The following is a 17,190-nucleotide window of genomic DNA, read 5'->3' as shown; positions in this document are numbered from 1 at the left end:
TAAGAGTATTAGTAATTGACTGACCCGGTCTCTCCAAATCTCCTAACAGTACTATTTATAGGGTTAATTTTCGATCAGTGCTATGCATTTTCCAGCCCAGCCTCACATTCAATTCGCGCATATATGTACAAAATGTATTTAGTTTGTGCTTTTTTGTGCATTTTTTGGTGGTTCAATTCGTTTGAAAATACACGAATTTCTGTGCTACTTAATTCGTGCGAAAAGACACGAATTTAACCAGTAGGCGACACATAAGCCGTTGCAACAACTATAGACGCGATCGCCTGTATTTATTTATTTTACGTTATGAATATATAGATATTTTGTCTTTTTTTTAACCATAAGAGGTTATATATATATATTGTCTTTATTTAATCCCTATTAAAACATTGTGGTTTTATGCCTATATGTACTGTTTTCGATTTTTCTGAACAGACTTTTCAGTATAGAATGAATGTAGCAATGCATGATGGTTAATGGTGTTTTATTCGGTTGTAGTTCCATGTATTTCATAAAAAATAAACGTGTAAACCATTTTTATTGACCAGAATGTAACAAAATGGCAGCCTTGCCATTGTCCATCAATAACAAAACGTTTTTTTTTCGTATAACATTTGGGGAAACGTATGCAGTCATTGTAGTCTTACATTTTGTTGGCCAACCAAAATTACCAAAACGTTAACCCGTAATAAGGCTAGGGTGGCTGAGTGTAAATACATGGCTCTGAGGGTAAGCATCTTTTCACTAGAAACGTTCTTGTGTTCAAATTACCGTCAGTACGAAATAGCTAGAAAGCTTTCGTATTTCCACTTGGCTGCACCTACGGTTACGATAACGATAAATCAAGTTCAATACCTGCGTCGACCTGTGTCGAGCAGCAAAACACCGGAAAGCTTCTAGCCTACCGGAAAGTTACAAGAAGAACAAGAATAGTTACCTCATCCGGTTATGTGACACTCTGGATGCCCCCTAAAAGCAATTTCAACCGTTTTGAAAAATGACGCCTGGTAACCCCAAAAAAATACCAGGTACCAAGTTTGGACTTAGAATATTTTTTGAAAACCTCCATAAATCACTCAGGCCAGCACCCATTGATTTGGGGTGGTAGTATAGTGCTCCCAGAGCGGGTATGGAAGTCTGGATCCCCCCTAAAAGCATTTAAGGCTCTGTGTGTCTTTAAGCACCATACTTTTTCACTCTATCCTTGCTGTGTGTGTGTGTGTGTGTGTGTGTGTGTGTGTGTGTGTGTGTGTGTGTGTGTGTGTGTGTGTGTGTGTGTGTGTGTGTGTGTGTGAGAGAGAGCTTTTCTTTGACATCTGTTTAGAGAAATTACTGATTTACAGTTCATGAGGGTTGACCGATTCACAGATTTAAAGTTTTGGAAAGATCTGACTTTTTAAACCTTCGAAACAGCACCTATGACCCCATTTTAAGGCACTTCCGGTTGGCACAGGAAGCTATAAGTAAATATATATCCTGATCGAGGTATGCTTTTACAGAATCCTGAGTTTTAAGTCTATACGTTAAGAACTGACTGATTTACACAGGGTTGAATGCACTATATATCACAAACTGCTGGTTGGGTATGGCAAAACACTTTTAGGGTGATTTTATCACTTCCAGTTTCTCCAGGAAGCTTAGAATCAACACCAATAGACCTCATAGTGGCTTGATGGATTGTCATTGAAGACAGGTTCATAAGACATTCATAACCCACATAGGCTTCAGGTTGAATTTAGGGGTGCAGGCAATGTGTTCCTTTGAGGTGAGATGTCATTGTAAACTTTTTGTTTTAAACACCTTCTTTTAACTGTTAAGGGTTAATGCCACACGGTCAAGGTTAGGCTTGCACAGAGACCTTAGGAACGTTCCTGAGGTCAAATTGTGCTTCTAAACCTTAACAGTTCTCTCTCTGTCTCCCAAAAGCAAAAGACTTGAAATGTAGGTCAAGGGTCATCTTCTTGTCACTGTCGCTGCGCTCAGACCGAGCAAGCTACGGTCAAGCGGGGCATCTCGTTGAACTCGGCACGGCCTGGAGTCTATGGTGATGTCATTTTTAGTGGTGATTTCAGAATGCTATTTTGGTGTTTTTTCACTGTTTAAACATATTGCAAATGCACGTTACATTTGCAATATGATTCAACAGTGAAAAACATCACATCATATTGCAAATGTAACGTTACATTTGCAATAGGATTCAATGGGCATGTACCATTACGAATTTGGCATTCTCTTAAATACTGCAGAAATGCAAAAATGACTGGCCTGATGACCTCGGGATGGCCGGGCAGTGATGGTGGTTCCTCTCCATCGCTCGTTGTGTTAAATTTCATCATGTTGATTTTGGTGATGGTACCTCACTGTTGAAACATATTGCAAATGCACAAAAGTCAACTAGCAAGTCAGTGTCCATCAGTCAATTAGATATTTTCAGACACCAAACTGATACAATCTGACTCCAAACTCACTTTTTCCAACTCGTTTAGAAGCCAACTATCACATATTTCAGAGCAGGCCCAAAATTCACAGCACCTTCCATTTAAACCATAATAAAACAAATAATACGTAGTTATGTTCTAGTTGCGGGTCCAGTTCTCACATTATGTTTAGCCCTATGTGAGGCGACCTCGAATCCCAAGTTTCGGCTCGATAGGTCATTCGGTGCCCGAGCAAAACCTTAATTGGTGCTGAAATTCTACCTTGTTACGGGTTCCTTGAATGAGCTATCGGACAGAAATGTCGGGGTCCGTCTCTATGGGCCGAGCCGGTTTCAATGCACCTAGTCTTGCAACTCTGGGACTTTTCTAAATGTCGCCATTTTCGTAATGCTCAAAATGAATTGAAGTCATTGCAAATCCACGAGGCTTTTTATCGGTCCGAGAATCTTCTAGAGCCACATAACTCACTGTGCTTAATCGACCTGAGCTCTAGAACAGGTTTGTAAAGTTTCAGAACTCTAGGTCTGACGGTTCTTTAACCTGTTATGGCTGCACGCTGAATATTGAAAAAACTGGAAAATGTGTGCACATTTTCAAACGGCCTCCTAAGAAACTTTTTATTTTCCAATATGCATATATTTACTACTGTTGGATAGATAACAGTCTGTAGTTTCTAAAAAGGTTTGAATTGTTTCTCTAAGTCGAACAGAAATATTTTTACAGCCATTTTCCCAGCCGAATTGAGTTTTCCAAAATGCGATGTGTCTCTTTAAGACCTTCTCTATAAAAGGCCATTTGACTTGGGACGATAGAGACACGTCACAGGCGTTCGTCAGACTGTAATGCGGAAGTGAGAATTGAAAGGAGTCGAATATCTCGTCCCTGGACTGAATAACACAACTTCTTGTGAGACCTGCGCAGTTAAAAAAAAAATCCGGGCGCGAAGGATAATTTGGTCTCGGCTTTTGGAACAAGGTAGATAACGTTGAATATGATGCCTGACTACGATATTATTTGATATATGTCACAAAATCATCCTAAAGTATGTTTTTTCAATATACTTTAATTATATTATTGCAATTTATTCTGGACTTTAGATGTGAAACGACGGAAGAATTTTTTGAAGAAAAGCTTTCTAGCGCAGCAATGCTATCGTGCTAGCTAACCAAAGAGGGAAATAATTCGTTCTGGAACCCAACTAAAGACTCTACTGGACATTGGACCCCGTTACAACATTCTGATGGAGTACCAAGAAAGATAAGACCCAATTTGGGATGCTTTTTCATATATATGTCGAACTGTTGAATGCTAACTCTGCTAACTATGCTAGGCTAGCGCTTGACTAGAATCAATGCTGCCTTATGCTAGCTTATGATGTTAGCTAATATAACGATATATTGTGTTTTCGCTGTAAAACACTTCAAAAATCGGAAATGTTGGCTTTATTCACACAATATCTGTCTTTCATTAGTTATCCACCATATGTTTTTCTGAAATGTTTTATGAGGTGTAATTAGTAGCCGACGTTGGTGTATGTATTTTCTCTGGCTACTCCCGGCTGGATTCAGACTCAAGCTATGTATTAGCATTTTTGGGTAGCATCAATGTAAAACTGATTTATAGCTAAAATATGCACTTTTTATGAACAAAACATAGATTTATTGTGTAACATGTTATATGACTGTCATCTGAGGTCGTTTTTTCTGGGCTCTTTAGGTTGGTTTTAGTTTATTTCGGTTGGTTGTGCATGCTACTTCAATCATAATTCATACTTCATAATCATAATTCATACGTGTCTGTCCACTTTTGTATTTGGTGGTGAGCTAACATAAATATATGTGGTGTTTTCTCTGTAACACATTTAAAAAATCGGACATGTTGGCTGGATTGACAAGATGTTTATCTTTCAAATGCTGTATTGGACTTGTTAATGTGTAAAAGTTAAATATTTAAAAAAAATAGATTTTGAATTTCGCGCCCTGCAGGGGTGTCATTTTCGGTCCGAGGTCGGGCTTGCACGCCAAACAGGTTAAAAGTTTGAACAAAAGTAACTATTGCAGGCACTCTCTGCCTCTAAGCCCCTCAGTGTGTCACTCCATCCTTTCTGTGTGGGTGTGTAAATTTTTCCTTGAAATCTGATGGGATGAATGACTGATTTACAATTCATGAGGGTTGCCTATTCCCATATATTAAGTTTTGGAAAGATTTGACTTTTTAACCCTTCGAAACAGCCCATTTGACACCAATTATGGCACTTCCGGTTGGGACAGGAAGCTGAAAGTAAACACATATCCTCCTTGGAGTGGACTTTTACAGAATCCTGAGTTTTAAGTCTATACGTTAAGAACTCACTGATTTACATAGGGTTGAATGCACTATTTCTCTCAAACTGCAGGTTGGGTATGGCAAACACTTTTAGGGTGATTTAACCACTTCCGGTTGCTCCAGGAAGCTTAGAATCAACACAGGTAGACCTCATCGTGGCCTGATGGATTGTAATCGAAGACAGGTTCATAAGGCATTATTAACCCACATAGGCTTCAGGTTGAATTTAGGGGAGCAGGCAATGTATTCCTATGGGGAGACATGTCATTGTAAACTGTTTGATGTAAACACCTCCTTTTAACTGTTAAGGGTTAAAACCTGTCTAGGACTGGGGTCCCGCTAGCGGCACTCCTCCCACATCCCACTGAAAAGGCAGAGCACGAAATTCCCAAAAAATATATTTTTTAAATATTTAACCTGTCTAGGATGAAAAGGCAGAGCCGCGAAATTCAAAAAAAATATTTTTTTAAAATATTTAACTTTCACACATTAAAGTCCAATACAGCTAATGAAAGACACAGATCTTGTGAATCCAGCCAACATGTCCGATTTTTAAAATGTTTTACAGGGAAGACACAATATGTAAATATGTAAATCTATTACCTAAAAACACATTAGCATAATCCACCATCTTTTATTTGTCCACCAACACCAGTAGCTATCACCAATTCGGCTAAACTAAGATATGTATAGCCCCTAACCAAGAAAAAAACTCATCAGATGACAGTCTGATAACATATTTATGGTATGGGATAGGTTTTGTTAGAAAAATGTGCATATTTCAGGTAGATGGCATAGGTTACAATTGCACCCACCGTCACAAATGGACTAGAATAACTACATAGAGCAACGTGTTTACCTACTTACTAATCATCAAACATTTCGTAAAAATACACAGCATACACTAATCGAAAGACACAGATCCTGTGAATACAGACAATATTTCAGATTTTCTAAGTGTCTTACAGCGAAAACACAATAAATCGTTATATTAGCATAGCACATAGCACATAGCAGCCCAGCATTGATTCTAGCCAAAGTGAGCGATAACGTCAACATCGCCAAAATATATTATTTTTTTCACTAACCTTCTCAGAATTCTTCAGATGACACCCCTGTAACATCACATTACAACATACATATACAGTTTGTTCGAAAATGTGCATATTTAGCCACCAAAATCATGGTTAGACAATGTGAAATGTAGCCCAGATGGTGAGAAAATGTCCGTGCGCCATATTAGACAGTGATCTACTCTTATACATAAATACTAATAAACGTGACTAAAAAATATAGGGTGGACAGGGATTGATAGACAATTTAATTCTTAATACAATCGCGGAATTACATTTTTTAAATTATCCTTACTTTTCAATACAGTTTGCGCCAAGCGAAGCTACGTCAAAAAACATGGCGTCCTAAGCCACTAACATTTTTCGACAGAAACACGATTTATCATAATAAAAATGTCCTACTTTGAGCTGTTCTTCCATCAGTATCTTGGGCAAAGGATCCTTTCTTGGGTCTAATCGTCTTTTGATGGAAAGCTGTCCTCTTGCCATGTGGAAATGCCAACTGCGTTCAGCATGAACTGGAAGCGTGCCCGGCGATTCACAGCGTTTCAGAAATAAATGTCCCAAAATCGCACTAAACGGATATAAATTGCTATAAAACGCTTTAAATTAACTACCTTATGATGTTTTTAACTCCTATAACGAGTCTTAACATGACCGGAGAAAGATTACTCCCAACACTAATGCTTGGAACAGGTGCGGGTCGGTGTCCTCCACGCGCATAACGCAGCTCCAAAAGAGTTCCTAGCTACAGGGTTTTTTAATTTATAGTGCCTGTGAACGCGCAATCGACCCCATTCAAATCGTCATCACGTAAAGGCATCCAGGGGAAGACGTAAGCAGTGTCCGTATACTCATAGCAATAACAGTGGCCTTTTAACTGACTCCAGATCAGGGGCCAAAATTTCTGAAATCTGACTCCATGTCAGGGAAATTGCTGTAGAATGGGTTCTGTTCCACTTAGAGACAAAATTTCAACTCCTATAGAAACTATAGACTGTTTTTTATCCAATAATAATAATAATATGCATATTGTACGATCAAGAATTTTGTGGGAAGCCGTTTCAAAAATTACACGATTAGCATAAATAGTGACAACAGCGCCCCCAGCCTCAACAGGTTAACTTTCACACATTAACAAGTCCAATACAGCTAATGAAGGACACAGATCGTGTGAATCCAGCCAACATGTCCGATTTTTTTAATGTTTTACAGGGAAGACACAATATGTAAATATGTAAATCTATTAGCTAAATACATTAGCATAAGACACCATCTTTTCTTTGTCCACCAACACCAGTAGCTATCACCAATTCGGCTAAACTAAGATATTGATAGCCACTAACCAAGAAAAAACCTCATCAGATGACAGTCTGATAACATATTTATGGTATAGGATAGGTTTTGTTAGAAAAATGTGCATATTTCAGGTAGATATCATAGTTTACAATTGCACCCACCGTCACAAATGGACTAGAATAAATACATAGAGCAACGTGTTTACCTAATTACTAATCATCAAACATTTCGTAAAAATACACAGCATACACTAATCGAAAGACACAGATCCTGTGAATACAGACAATATTTCAGATTTTCTAGGTGTCTTACAGCGAAAACACAATAAATCGTTATTAGCATACCACATGTGCAAACATATTAGCATACCACATGTGCAAACATTACCCCAGCATTGATTCTAGCCAAAGAGAGCGATAACGTAAACATCGCCAAAATATATTAATTTTTTCACTAACCTTCTCAGAATTCTTCAGATGACACTCCTGTAACATCATATTACAACATACATATACAGTTTGTTCGAAAATGTGCATATTTAGCCACCAAAATCATGGTTAGACAATGAGAAAAGTAGCCCAGTTGGTCAGAAAATGTCGTGCGCCATATTAGACAGTGATCTAGTCGTAAACATAAATACTCATAAACGTGACTAAAAAATATAGGGTGGACAGCGATTGATAGACAATTTAATTCTTAATACAATCGCTGATTTACATTTTTTAAATTATCCTTACTTTTCAATACAGTTTGCGCCAAGCAAAGCTACGTCTAACAAGATGGCGTCATAAGCGATTAACATTTTTCGACAGAAACACGATTTATCATAATAAATTGTTCCTACTTTGAGCTGTTCTTCCATCAGAATCTTGGGCAAAGAATCCTTTCTTGGGTCTAATCGTCTTTTGGTCGAAAGCTGTCCTCTTGCCATGTGGAAATGCCCACTGCGTTCGGCATGAACTGGAAACGTGCCCGGCGCTTCAAAGTGTCTCAGAAATAAATGTCCCAAAATCGCACTAAACGGATATAAATTGCTATAAAACGGTTTAAATTAACTACCTTATGATGTTTTTAACTCCTATAACGAGTACAAACATGACCAGAGAAATATTACTGGCTACACTAATGCTTGGAAAAAGAGCAGGTCGGTGTCCACCGCGCGTCCGGCGCATCTGGAAAAGAGTTCCTACCTACACTTTTTTTTGTTTTATAGTGGCTGTGATTGCGCAATCGACACCATTCAAAGCGTCATCACGTAAAGGCATCCAGGGGAAGACGTAAGCAGTGTCCGTATCCTCATAGCAATAACAGTGGCCTTTAAACTGACTCCAGATCAGGGGCCAAAATGTGTGAAATCTGACTCCATGTCAGGGAAATTGCTGTAGAATGAGTTCTGTTCCACTCAGAGACAAAATTTCAACGGCTATAGAAACTAGAGACTGTTTTCTATCCAATAATAATAATAATATGCATATTGTACGATCAAGAATTTAGTAGGAAGCCGTTTAAAAATTACACGATTTCCAGAAATAGTGACAACAGCACCCCCTAGCCTCAACAGGTTAATTAATGCCACACGGTCAATGTTAGGCTTGCACAGATCGGGAGGACCTTAGGAACGTTCCTGAGGTCAAATTGTGCTTCTAACCTTAACGGTTCTCTCTCTGTCTCCCAAAAGCAAAAAAATATGAAATTGATGTCAAAGGGTCATTTGGGTCCTTCTTCTTGTCCCTGTCGCTGCACTCAGACCGAGCAAGCTACGGTCAAGCGGGGCATCTCGTTGATCTCGGCACGGCCTGGAGATAATGGTAATGCCATTGCAGGCTTTGTGTGTCTTTAAGCACCGTACTTTTTCACTCCATCCTTTTATCCCCTTTTCTTTGTGGTATCCAATCGCTAGTAATTACTATCTTGTCTCATCACTACAACTCCCGTACGGGCTCAGGAGAGACGAAGGTCGAAAGCCACGCGTCCTCCGAAGCACAACCCAACCAAGCCGCACTGCTTCTTAACACAGCGCGCCTCCAACCCGGAAGCCAGCCGCACCAATGTGTCGGAGGAAACACCGTGCACCTGGCCCCCTTGGCTAGCGCCCACTGCGCCCGGCCCGCCACAGGAGTCGCTGGAGCGCGATGAGACAAGGATATCCCTACCGGCCAAACCCTCCCTAACCCGGACGACGCTAGGCCAATTGTGCTTCGCCCCACGGACCTCCCGGTCGCGGCCGGCTGCGACAGAGCCTGGGCGCGAACCCAGAGACTCTGGTGGCGCAGCTAGCACTGCGATGCAGTGCCCTAGACCACTGCGCCACCCGGGAGGCAGATCTGACCTTTTTAACCCTTCGAAACTGACCCTATGGCACCATTTGAAGGTACTTTCGGTTGACATAGGAAGCTGAAAGTGAACACATATCCTCCTTGGAGTAGGCTCTTATATAATATTGAGTTTTAAGTCTTTATGTTAAGAACTGACTTATTTACAGAGGGTTAAATGAGTGTGTGTTATTTCATAAAATCACATAAAATCACAGAATTCTGGCAGAGCTTCGAGACCCACTTAAAAATGTTTGTCTGAACACACTGCAACTGGATCTGTAACTTTTTTTTTTTTTACTCCTTTTTGTGAACATTACCAATTTGTCAATGTACGATTTCTCTTAAATTACGATAGATAAATGTCCGGTTCTTTTTTTCCTGACGCCGTATGCTTATGTACTTTGACGTGAAGCGGTCAAATTAGCACCCTACTTTGCGTTTTTTACCTTTAATCCCAGAAAAATGGCCATAACTCAAAAAGCGTTGAGGCCTCAACTCCATCTTGTTCGGGGCCAACTGTCCATTACGTCTTCGAAATATTTTCAGTTTAGGAGAAAAGGCTACATGCATTTGCAATGTGCTTGTGCATTTGCAATATTATTTATTTTCCCTCTGGTGGGAATTTCCGAGACTGCGGAAAAATGACAAAAATGGAAAAAGGGAAAATGACAAAATTTGTTATTTTTATAAAACGGAAACCCAACGCCGTCCGCGAATTTTAGAAACGTCGCCGGAGGTCTAGTAAGGGACCGTACATTTGCAATGTGGCGTTTCTTACTAAACATATGGCGAGTGCTAAAATGTTCCCTTAAGGTATGGAAAGGCCATAAGTGTAAGCCAACATAATTCATTATTTTACATTAACATGTATTACATGCATTATGAAGAAAATTGTGTAATTTAGGCTCCACGAAATATGAAATGGTTTATGAAGAAAATCGTGTATGGTTGCCTACATGACAAAAAGGCGTTCTGATTACAATTGCACCAGTATCCAAAGTATTAAGCGAAATCAAGCACAGAAAACAGCATTGGCATTAATAAAACAATATTTCCCACGAATTACGTCGCACGTAAATGTGCGTCTTTTCTCAAAAATTCTGTTCAGCAAGTCTAAAACAGTACATATAGGCATACAACAACACATTTTAAAACATGGTTAAACAAAGACAACATTTCTGTATATTCATGATGTTGAATTAGCCATTAAGAAGAACAAAAATGAAATACAAATTATCGCGTCTATATGGTTGTTGCAAAGGCGCGCCCAGGCTCTGCCTACTGGTTAAATTTGTGTCTTTTTGCACGAATTAAGAAGCACATAAATTAGTGTCTTTTCTCACGAATTAAGCCAGACGAAAACGCACGAAATCTGCTGAAATACATTTTGTACATATATACGCGAATTGAATGTGAGACTGTGTTGGCATTTTCAGACATTCCTGAACCTGAGACCAGAAACAGGCTACCACCTGAGGGCAATACCAAAATAAATGGTCTATTGATTCTGTATCCTCACAACAAAATCTTCAGAGCTTCAATGATTTTTTTATGCCCCAAATATTCAACATTTTCATATCAAAAATCTCTTCCCAACTATTTTGCAATCTGTATGGCACAGTTGTCAACATCCTGGTCTTCAAAAGAAACTGGTATACTTTCCTGTTTATGCTATTTTTATTCCTCCGCTAGTTTTGATCCTTTATATTGGGCAGACAGACCAGTTCCCTACCTCCTCCCACTGCCACCTGCCTCCTCCATTTTTGGGGTAATGCTGTAATCAATTGGTTGTACTCTTGGATTGAGCAGACCTTCCCGTACAATTCTGATAACTCCATGAAGGACATAACTCTACCATTCCAATTTACAATATAATTTAAGAACAAAATACCCTTTTCAAACATCTAGCCCATAAATACAGGTATTTTATCAACCAGCATATTTGAGTTCAGCCATAATATTTGTTCTATCTTTTCAGGGGGATTAAATTGAAATTGTAGCCAGCTCTGCAATGCTTGTTTGAAAAAGAAAGAGAGAAAATACATTGAAAAAAAGTATAATTTTTGCTCATATAATTTGAAAAACGAATCATCGGGAGTAGGCAGCGCCATAAGTAAGTGAGTAAACTGAGATATGACTAAGGAGTTAATCAGGTCAATTTAAAAAAAAATAGACAGGTATTTACCTCTCCATGGTTGCAGGATCTTGTCTATTTTTACAAGTTTTCTATTGAAATTCATTGTGGAGAGCTTAATTATATATTTTGTGATATAAATACCAAGTATGTCTACTTCACCCTCAGCCCATTTTATAGGTAAACTGCAGGGTAATATAAAATGTGTATTTATTAAAGATCCATTACATAATACTGTACACACATAATTAGGTTTTAGGCCAGAGAGTACAGAGAAGTTATCTACAGTTGAAGTCGGAAGTTTACATACCCTTATGTTGGAGTCATTAAAACTTGTTGATCAACCACTCCAACAAATCTCTTGTTAACAAACTATAGTTTTGCAAGTCAGGTTAGGACATCTACTTTGTGCATGACACAAGTAATTTTCCCAACAATTGTTTACAGACAGATTATTTCACTATCACAATTCCAGTGCGTCAGAAAAAAATAGTAGACCTCTTCTTTTCTGGTTCATCCTTGGGAGCAATTTCCAAACGCCTGAAGGTACCACGTTCATCTGTATGAACAATAGTACGCAAGTATAAACACCATGGGACCACGCAGCCGTCATACACCCTCAGGGAGGAGACTCTCCTAGAGATAAACGTACTTTGGTACAAAAAGTGCAAATCAATCCCAGAACAGCAAAGGAAAAAGGGGGAGGCTTGCAAGCCGAAGAACACCATCCCAACCGTGAAGCAAGGGGGTGGCAGCATCATGTTGTGGGGGTGCTTTGCTGCATGAGAGACTGGTGCACTTCACAAAATAGATGGCATCATGAGGTAGGAAAATGATGAGGATATATTGAAGAAACATCTCAAGACATCAGCCAGGAAGTTAAAGCTTGGTCGCAAATGGGTCTTCCAAATGGACAATGACCCCAAGCATACTTCCAAAGCTGTGGCAAAATGGCTTAAGGACAACAAAGTCAAGGTATTGGAGTGGTCATCACAAAGCCCTGACCTCAATCCCATAGAAAATTTGTGGGCAGAACTGAAAAAGTGTGTGCAAGCAAGGAGGCCTACAAACCTCAGTTACACCAGCTCTGTCAGGAGGAATGGGCCAAAATTCCCCCAACTTATTGTGGGAAACTTGTGGAAGGCTTCCCGAAACGTTTGACCCAAGTTAAACAATTTAATGGCAATGCTACCAACTACTAATTGAGTGTATGTAAATGTCTGACCCATTGTGAATGTGATGAAAGAAATAAAAGCTGAAAGAAATCATTCTCTCTACTATTATTCTGACATTTCACATTCTTAAAATAAAGTGGTGATCCTAACTGACCTAAAACAGGGAATTTTTACTAGGATTAACATCAGGAATTATGAAAAACAGAGTTTAAATGTATTTGGCTAAGGTGTATGTAAACTTCAGACTTCAACTGTATAAACAGACTTTTTAGGCTAATATATCTACTATGTCTGGTTGCAATATTCTACCCAGGAATATTCAACACTGAAATCTGTTACTCTCATTATTCCAAATGCATCTGTGGATCTTTCCTGCTGACAACAATGAAATTGTGTCTGTCTTTAATGTAGGGTTTTATCATAAAGTTTACTTTCTATGTTATAGAGTGGAATGGTTTTTCTGCTGGTGTATCATGAGGTAGCACCTCTCGGAGAACCTCTTCCCGCAGTCCATACAGGCGAACGGCCTATCTCCCGTGTGGACCTTCAGGTGCATCTTCAGGTTGCCAGCCTGGGCGAAGCGCATGTGACACTGGGTACAGCTGTAGGGTTTCTCCCCTGTGTGGACCCTCTGGTGCCTCTTCAAGTCACCAGCCTGGGCGAAGAGCAAGTGACACTGGGTACAGCTGAATGGTTTCACCCCTGTGTGGACCCTCTGGTGCCTCTTAAGGCTGGACGAGTGGCAGAAGCGCATATGACACTGGGTACAGCTGAAGGGTTTCATCCCTGTGTGGACCCTCTGGTGGATCTCCAACTTCTGGGAGCAGCTGAAGCCTTTGTTACAGAACATGCAGAGAAACTGTTTCTCATTACTATTGTCTGATGTTGCTCCCACTGCCTGAGCCTTAGCCTTTTGGTTCTTTGAGTTCAATACCTGATCGAAATGGATGCTACCGTGTGAATCGGAAGGCCCCATCGTCGTGGGCACTGGGTCGCGATCCCTGAACGCATGTAAAGGGGAGTGGGTGGCAACATTTAGATTTGTCCCTAAGCTTCCCCCGTAATCTAACAAATCTCTGCCCTGTGAGTGTCTGTCTCCTAGATGACAATCTACATTCCATGTGGGAGGAGCATCGCCCTCCACTTTCACAGTCACTTCATCTACGACTATAACCTCCCCTTTCTTATCTAGGCACCCTTCAGAGTATACACTACTACTGTACTGGTTCAAGTTCCCTCTAGACAGATCATTCTGTGTCTCTAAACCCAAGGATATGTTGCCAGGCTCGATCACTGTAGTGTAGGAACAAGACGGATCATTGCCCGTCTCTAATGCGTCACATGAGTCCCGATGGGAATGAACTGTCCTTGGGCTCCGGTTACCGTAAAGTAAATACTCTGAGGCGGGAGCAGGAGGACAGCTCAGTGGCCCCAGCCCCTCTAGGTCTGACCTGAGGACAGATCCTGTATGTAAAAGCCTTTGTGTTACTATTAAAGTCTCTGTGTCTGTCTCTGACTTGAGGACCTCGTTCATTGTTCCACTGTTCTCTGTGATGTTGCGTTTTGTCCTGGGTTGGGGCGAGGCAGTGAGGTCCTTTGTGGCTCCAGGGGGCACCACTCCAGCCGCTACTCCAGTCTGGATGTTTCTGATTTGTTGTGGGTCCTCTCCTTCAGTCCTCTCCTGCTTTACCAGAGACGATTCTCCAGGACCTGCAGCCTCTCCATCTGCAGACTGACTCAAGAAGAGCGGAGGTTATTATCAGTACATAAGTTGAATTGGATAACAATGTCAAAGGTAAGTCTCTCTATAAATTAGGATGCACATGTTAGGAATAGCTGAGGGGAGCCTTTCTGATTTTTAATTTTTAATTGAACCGTTATTTAACTAGGAAAGTCAGTTAAGAACAAATTCTTATTTACAATGATAGCCTACTCCGGCCAAAACCTAACGATGCTGGGCCAGTCCCTATGGGACTCCCAATCACAGCCGGTTGTGATACAGCCTGGAATCGAACCAGGGTCTGTAGTGACACCTCTAGCACTGAGATGCAGTGCCTTAGAACACTGCGCCACTCGGGAGCCCAGAAATAAACTGGCCACATTTAATGTACTGTAATATTATTATTTTATTTTTATGGTACACTATGACACTAACCTCTATCACCATAACATGCTGGGTCGAGGTTCCACTCCCCTCATCAACAGTGATTGGTTGGTCAGGTCTCCATGTATTGTCTCTCACTGGCTTCACAAAACTCCTGTGGCCTCCAGTGAGATGTCCTTCACCGGAGAGAGTGATTGGGGGAAAAGAGGTGGTTAGGTTAGCTACTGTCAATGCGCAACACTATATAGTACACTATTGACAGTTTTGACTGTGGGTGTGTCCGAATGCCCATACTTGCGTCCTAAATAGTATGCTGTTTGAGTATGGGAAAACAAAGTGTAATAGTATGCAACATTTTAAAAATCTAGTATACCTTAAATACTAATTCCGCCTTTGACAACAGCCGATCAATTAGATAAGGGGATGCGCTACCGAAATCAACGAATAGCGTGAAACAATGCAATCGCGCATTAAACTTTCTCAGTATGCGAAAATAGAATGTTTTATATTATGTGAATTTTTGAAAATCGAGATGAGTATAACATCCTGGCATTTAAACCATCTCAGCTCTTTATCTAGTAGAATTAGATGCACACTTTCCCACAATTTTTTTATTTTACCGTTATTTTACCAGGTAAGTTGACTGAGAACACGTTCTCATTTGCAGCAACGACCTGGGGAATAGTTACAGGGGAGAGGAGGGGGATGAATGAGCCAATTGTAAACTGGGGATTATTAGGTGACCATGATGGTTTGAGGGCCAGATTGGGAATTTAGCCAGGACACCGGGGTTAACACCCCTACTCTTACGATAAGTGCCATGGGATCTTTAACGACCTCAGAAAGTCAGGACACCCGCTTAACGTCCCATCCGAAAGACGGCACCCTACACAGGGCAGTGTCCCCAATCACTGCTCTGGGGCATTGGGATATTTTTTAGACCAGAGGAAAGAGTGCCTCCTACTGGCCCTCCAACACCACTTCCAGCAGCATCTGGTCTCCCATCCAGGGACTGACCAGGACCAACCCTGCTTAGCTTCAGAAGCAAGCCAGCAGTGGTATGCAGGGTGGTATGCTGCTGGCTGCGTTGGAAGAGGTGAGATGCGAGTGATGGGTCCCATTTTCTCTTTGAGTAACCAAACAACAAAACTAAGCTACTAAATTGGGAAGACGTAGATTTTGTTCTCCTTAAAATAATTGAGTATAGAATCGTAGGCACTACATCATTGAAACGTGTTTATTGTTCTCTTGGCCATCGTCAGAGCTTTTAAACTAAATACTACAACAGCTTTTGATTTCTGAACGTGTCTGCACTGGGGACTCGGGATGTGGCTGCGTTACAAAATGTGGAAAAAGTCGAGGGGTCTGAATACTTTCCGAGTGCACTGTATAGCAATGAAATCAAAATAGCCTAGTACACACACCAAAGACTGATGGTAATCAGGCCTTTTGATTTTAACATATGGATTGTTTTAGTTTTGCAGGCTAGGCTACCTATTTCATTATTTAATGTATGGATGAAGCCTTACCAGTGATTCTGATCTCGTTCCCAATGAGCAGTGCTTTAGTTTTATGTTGATGTCCAGGGGTTCTGAAATTGCGATGCATCTGACTGTCCATGTTTTTCTGTGAAATAGCCTTTTTATTTGAACATTTGAAAAGTTTTGGTGTGTGTACTAGGCTATTTTGATTTCATTTATATACAGTACATTCGGAAAGTATTCAGACCCCTCGACTTTTTCCACATTTTGTTACATTACAGCCTTATTCTAAAATGGCAAAATCATTTTTGTTCCCCTCATTCTACACACAACACCCCATAATGACAAAGCGAAATCAGATTTTTAGACATTTCTGCAAATGTATTACAAATAAAAAACTACCAAAATTGCTTCAACAAAGTACTGAATAAAGGGTCTGAATACTTACGTAAATGTGATATTTCATTTTTTGTAAATACATTCCCACACAAAATATATGTTACAGCATTTTGGTTTCACTAATAAATATGTTGAGATGGAACCGAATTCTGTTTCTGTCTTCGAATCCCGAGCTGATGAGGTAAAAATATGTCGTTCTGCCCCTGAACATGTGATATGCGACCTTGTCTCAGAGCATTTCGTATGATTCTGTACATAAATCCGAGAGGCTCTATTTAGTAGTATGATGTTACATTTCGTATGGTATTTATTAATTTGTGGATGTCCATCACCCATTTTGTGTGATATGTTACGAATTTGCAGAACTTACAATATGTTACGAATTTGCAAAACATATGTTACAAATTTTATCTAGGGGGCCAGCTGGCTAAAGTGTCACAGAGCTTT

The 17,190-nt window shown here is 40.2% G+C and overlaps 1 protein-coding gene across 1 annotated transcript in view; it reads right to left on the bottom strand.

Moving 5' to 3' along the window:
- Positions 1 to 3,806: 3,806 nt before the first annotated feature.
- Positions 3,807 to 17,190, bottom strand: part of LOC129841253 (gastrula zinc finger protein 5-1-like) — a 32,527-nt gene continuing 19,143 nt past the window's right edge. The window contains exons 4-5 of the mRNA XM_055909440.1: positions 14,915 to 15,039; positions 3,807 to 14,491 (exon numbers count right to left, since the gene is read on the bottom strand). Of these exons, the coding sequence (XP_055765415.1) occupies positions 13,199 to 14,491; positions 14,915 to 15,039 (1,418 nt within the window). The 3' untranslated portion in view covers positions 3,807 to 13,198. The remainder of the gene's footprint in view (positions 14,492 to 14,914; positions 15,040 to 17,190) is intronic.

This window comes from Salvelinus fontinalis, chromosome 42 (genome assembly GCF_029448725.1).
Source record: "Salvelinus fontinalis isolate EN_2023a chromosome 42, ASM2944872v1, whole genome shotgun sequence".
Lineage (NCBI taxonomy): Eukaryota > Metazoa > Chordata > Actinopteri > Salmoniformes > Salmonidae > Salvelinus > Salvelinus fontinalis.
This window is presented reverse-complemented; position numbering and strand designations above follow the sequence as displayed.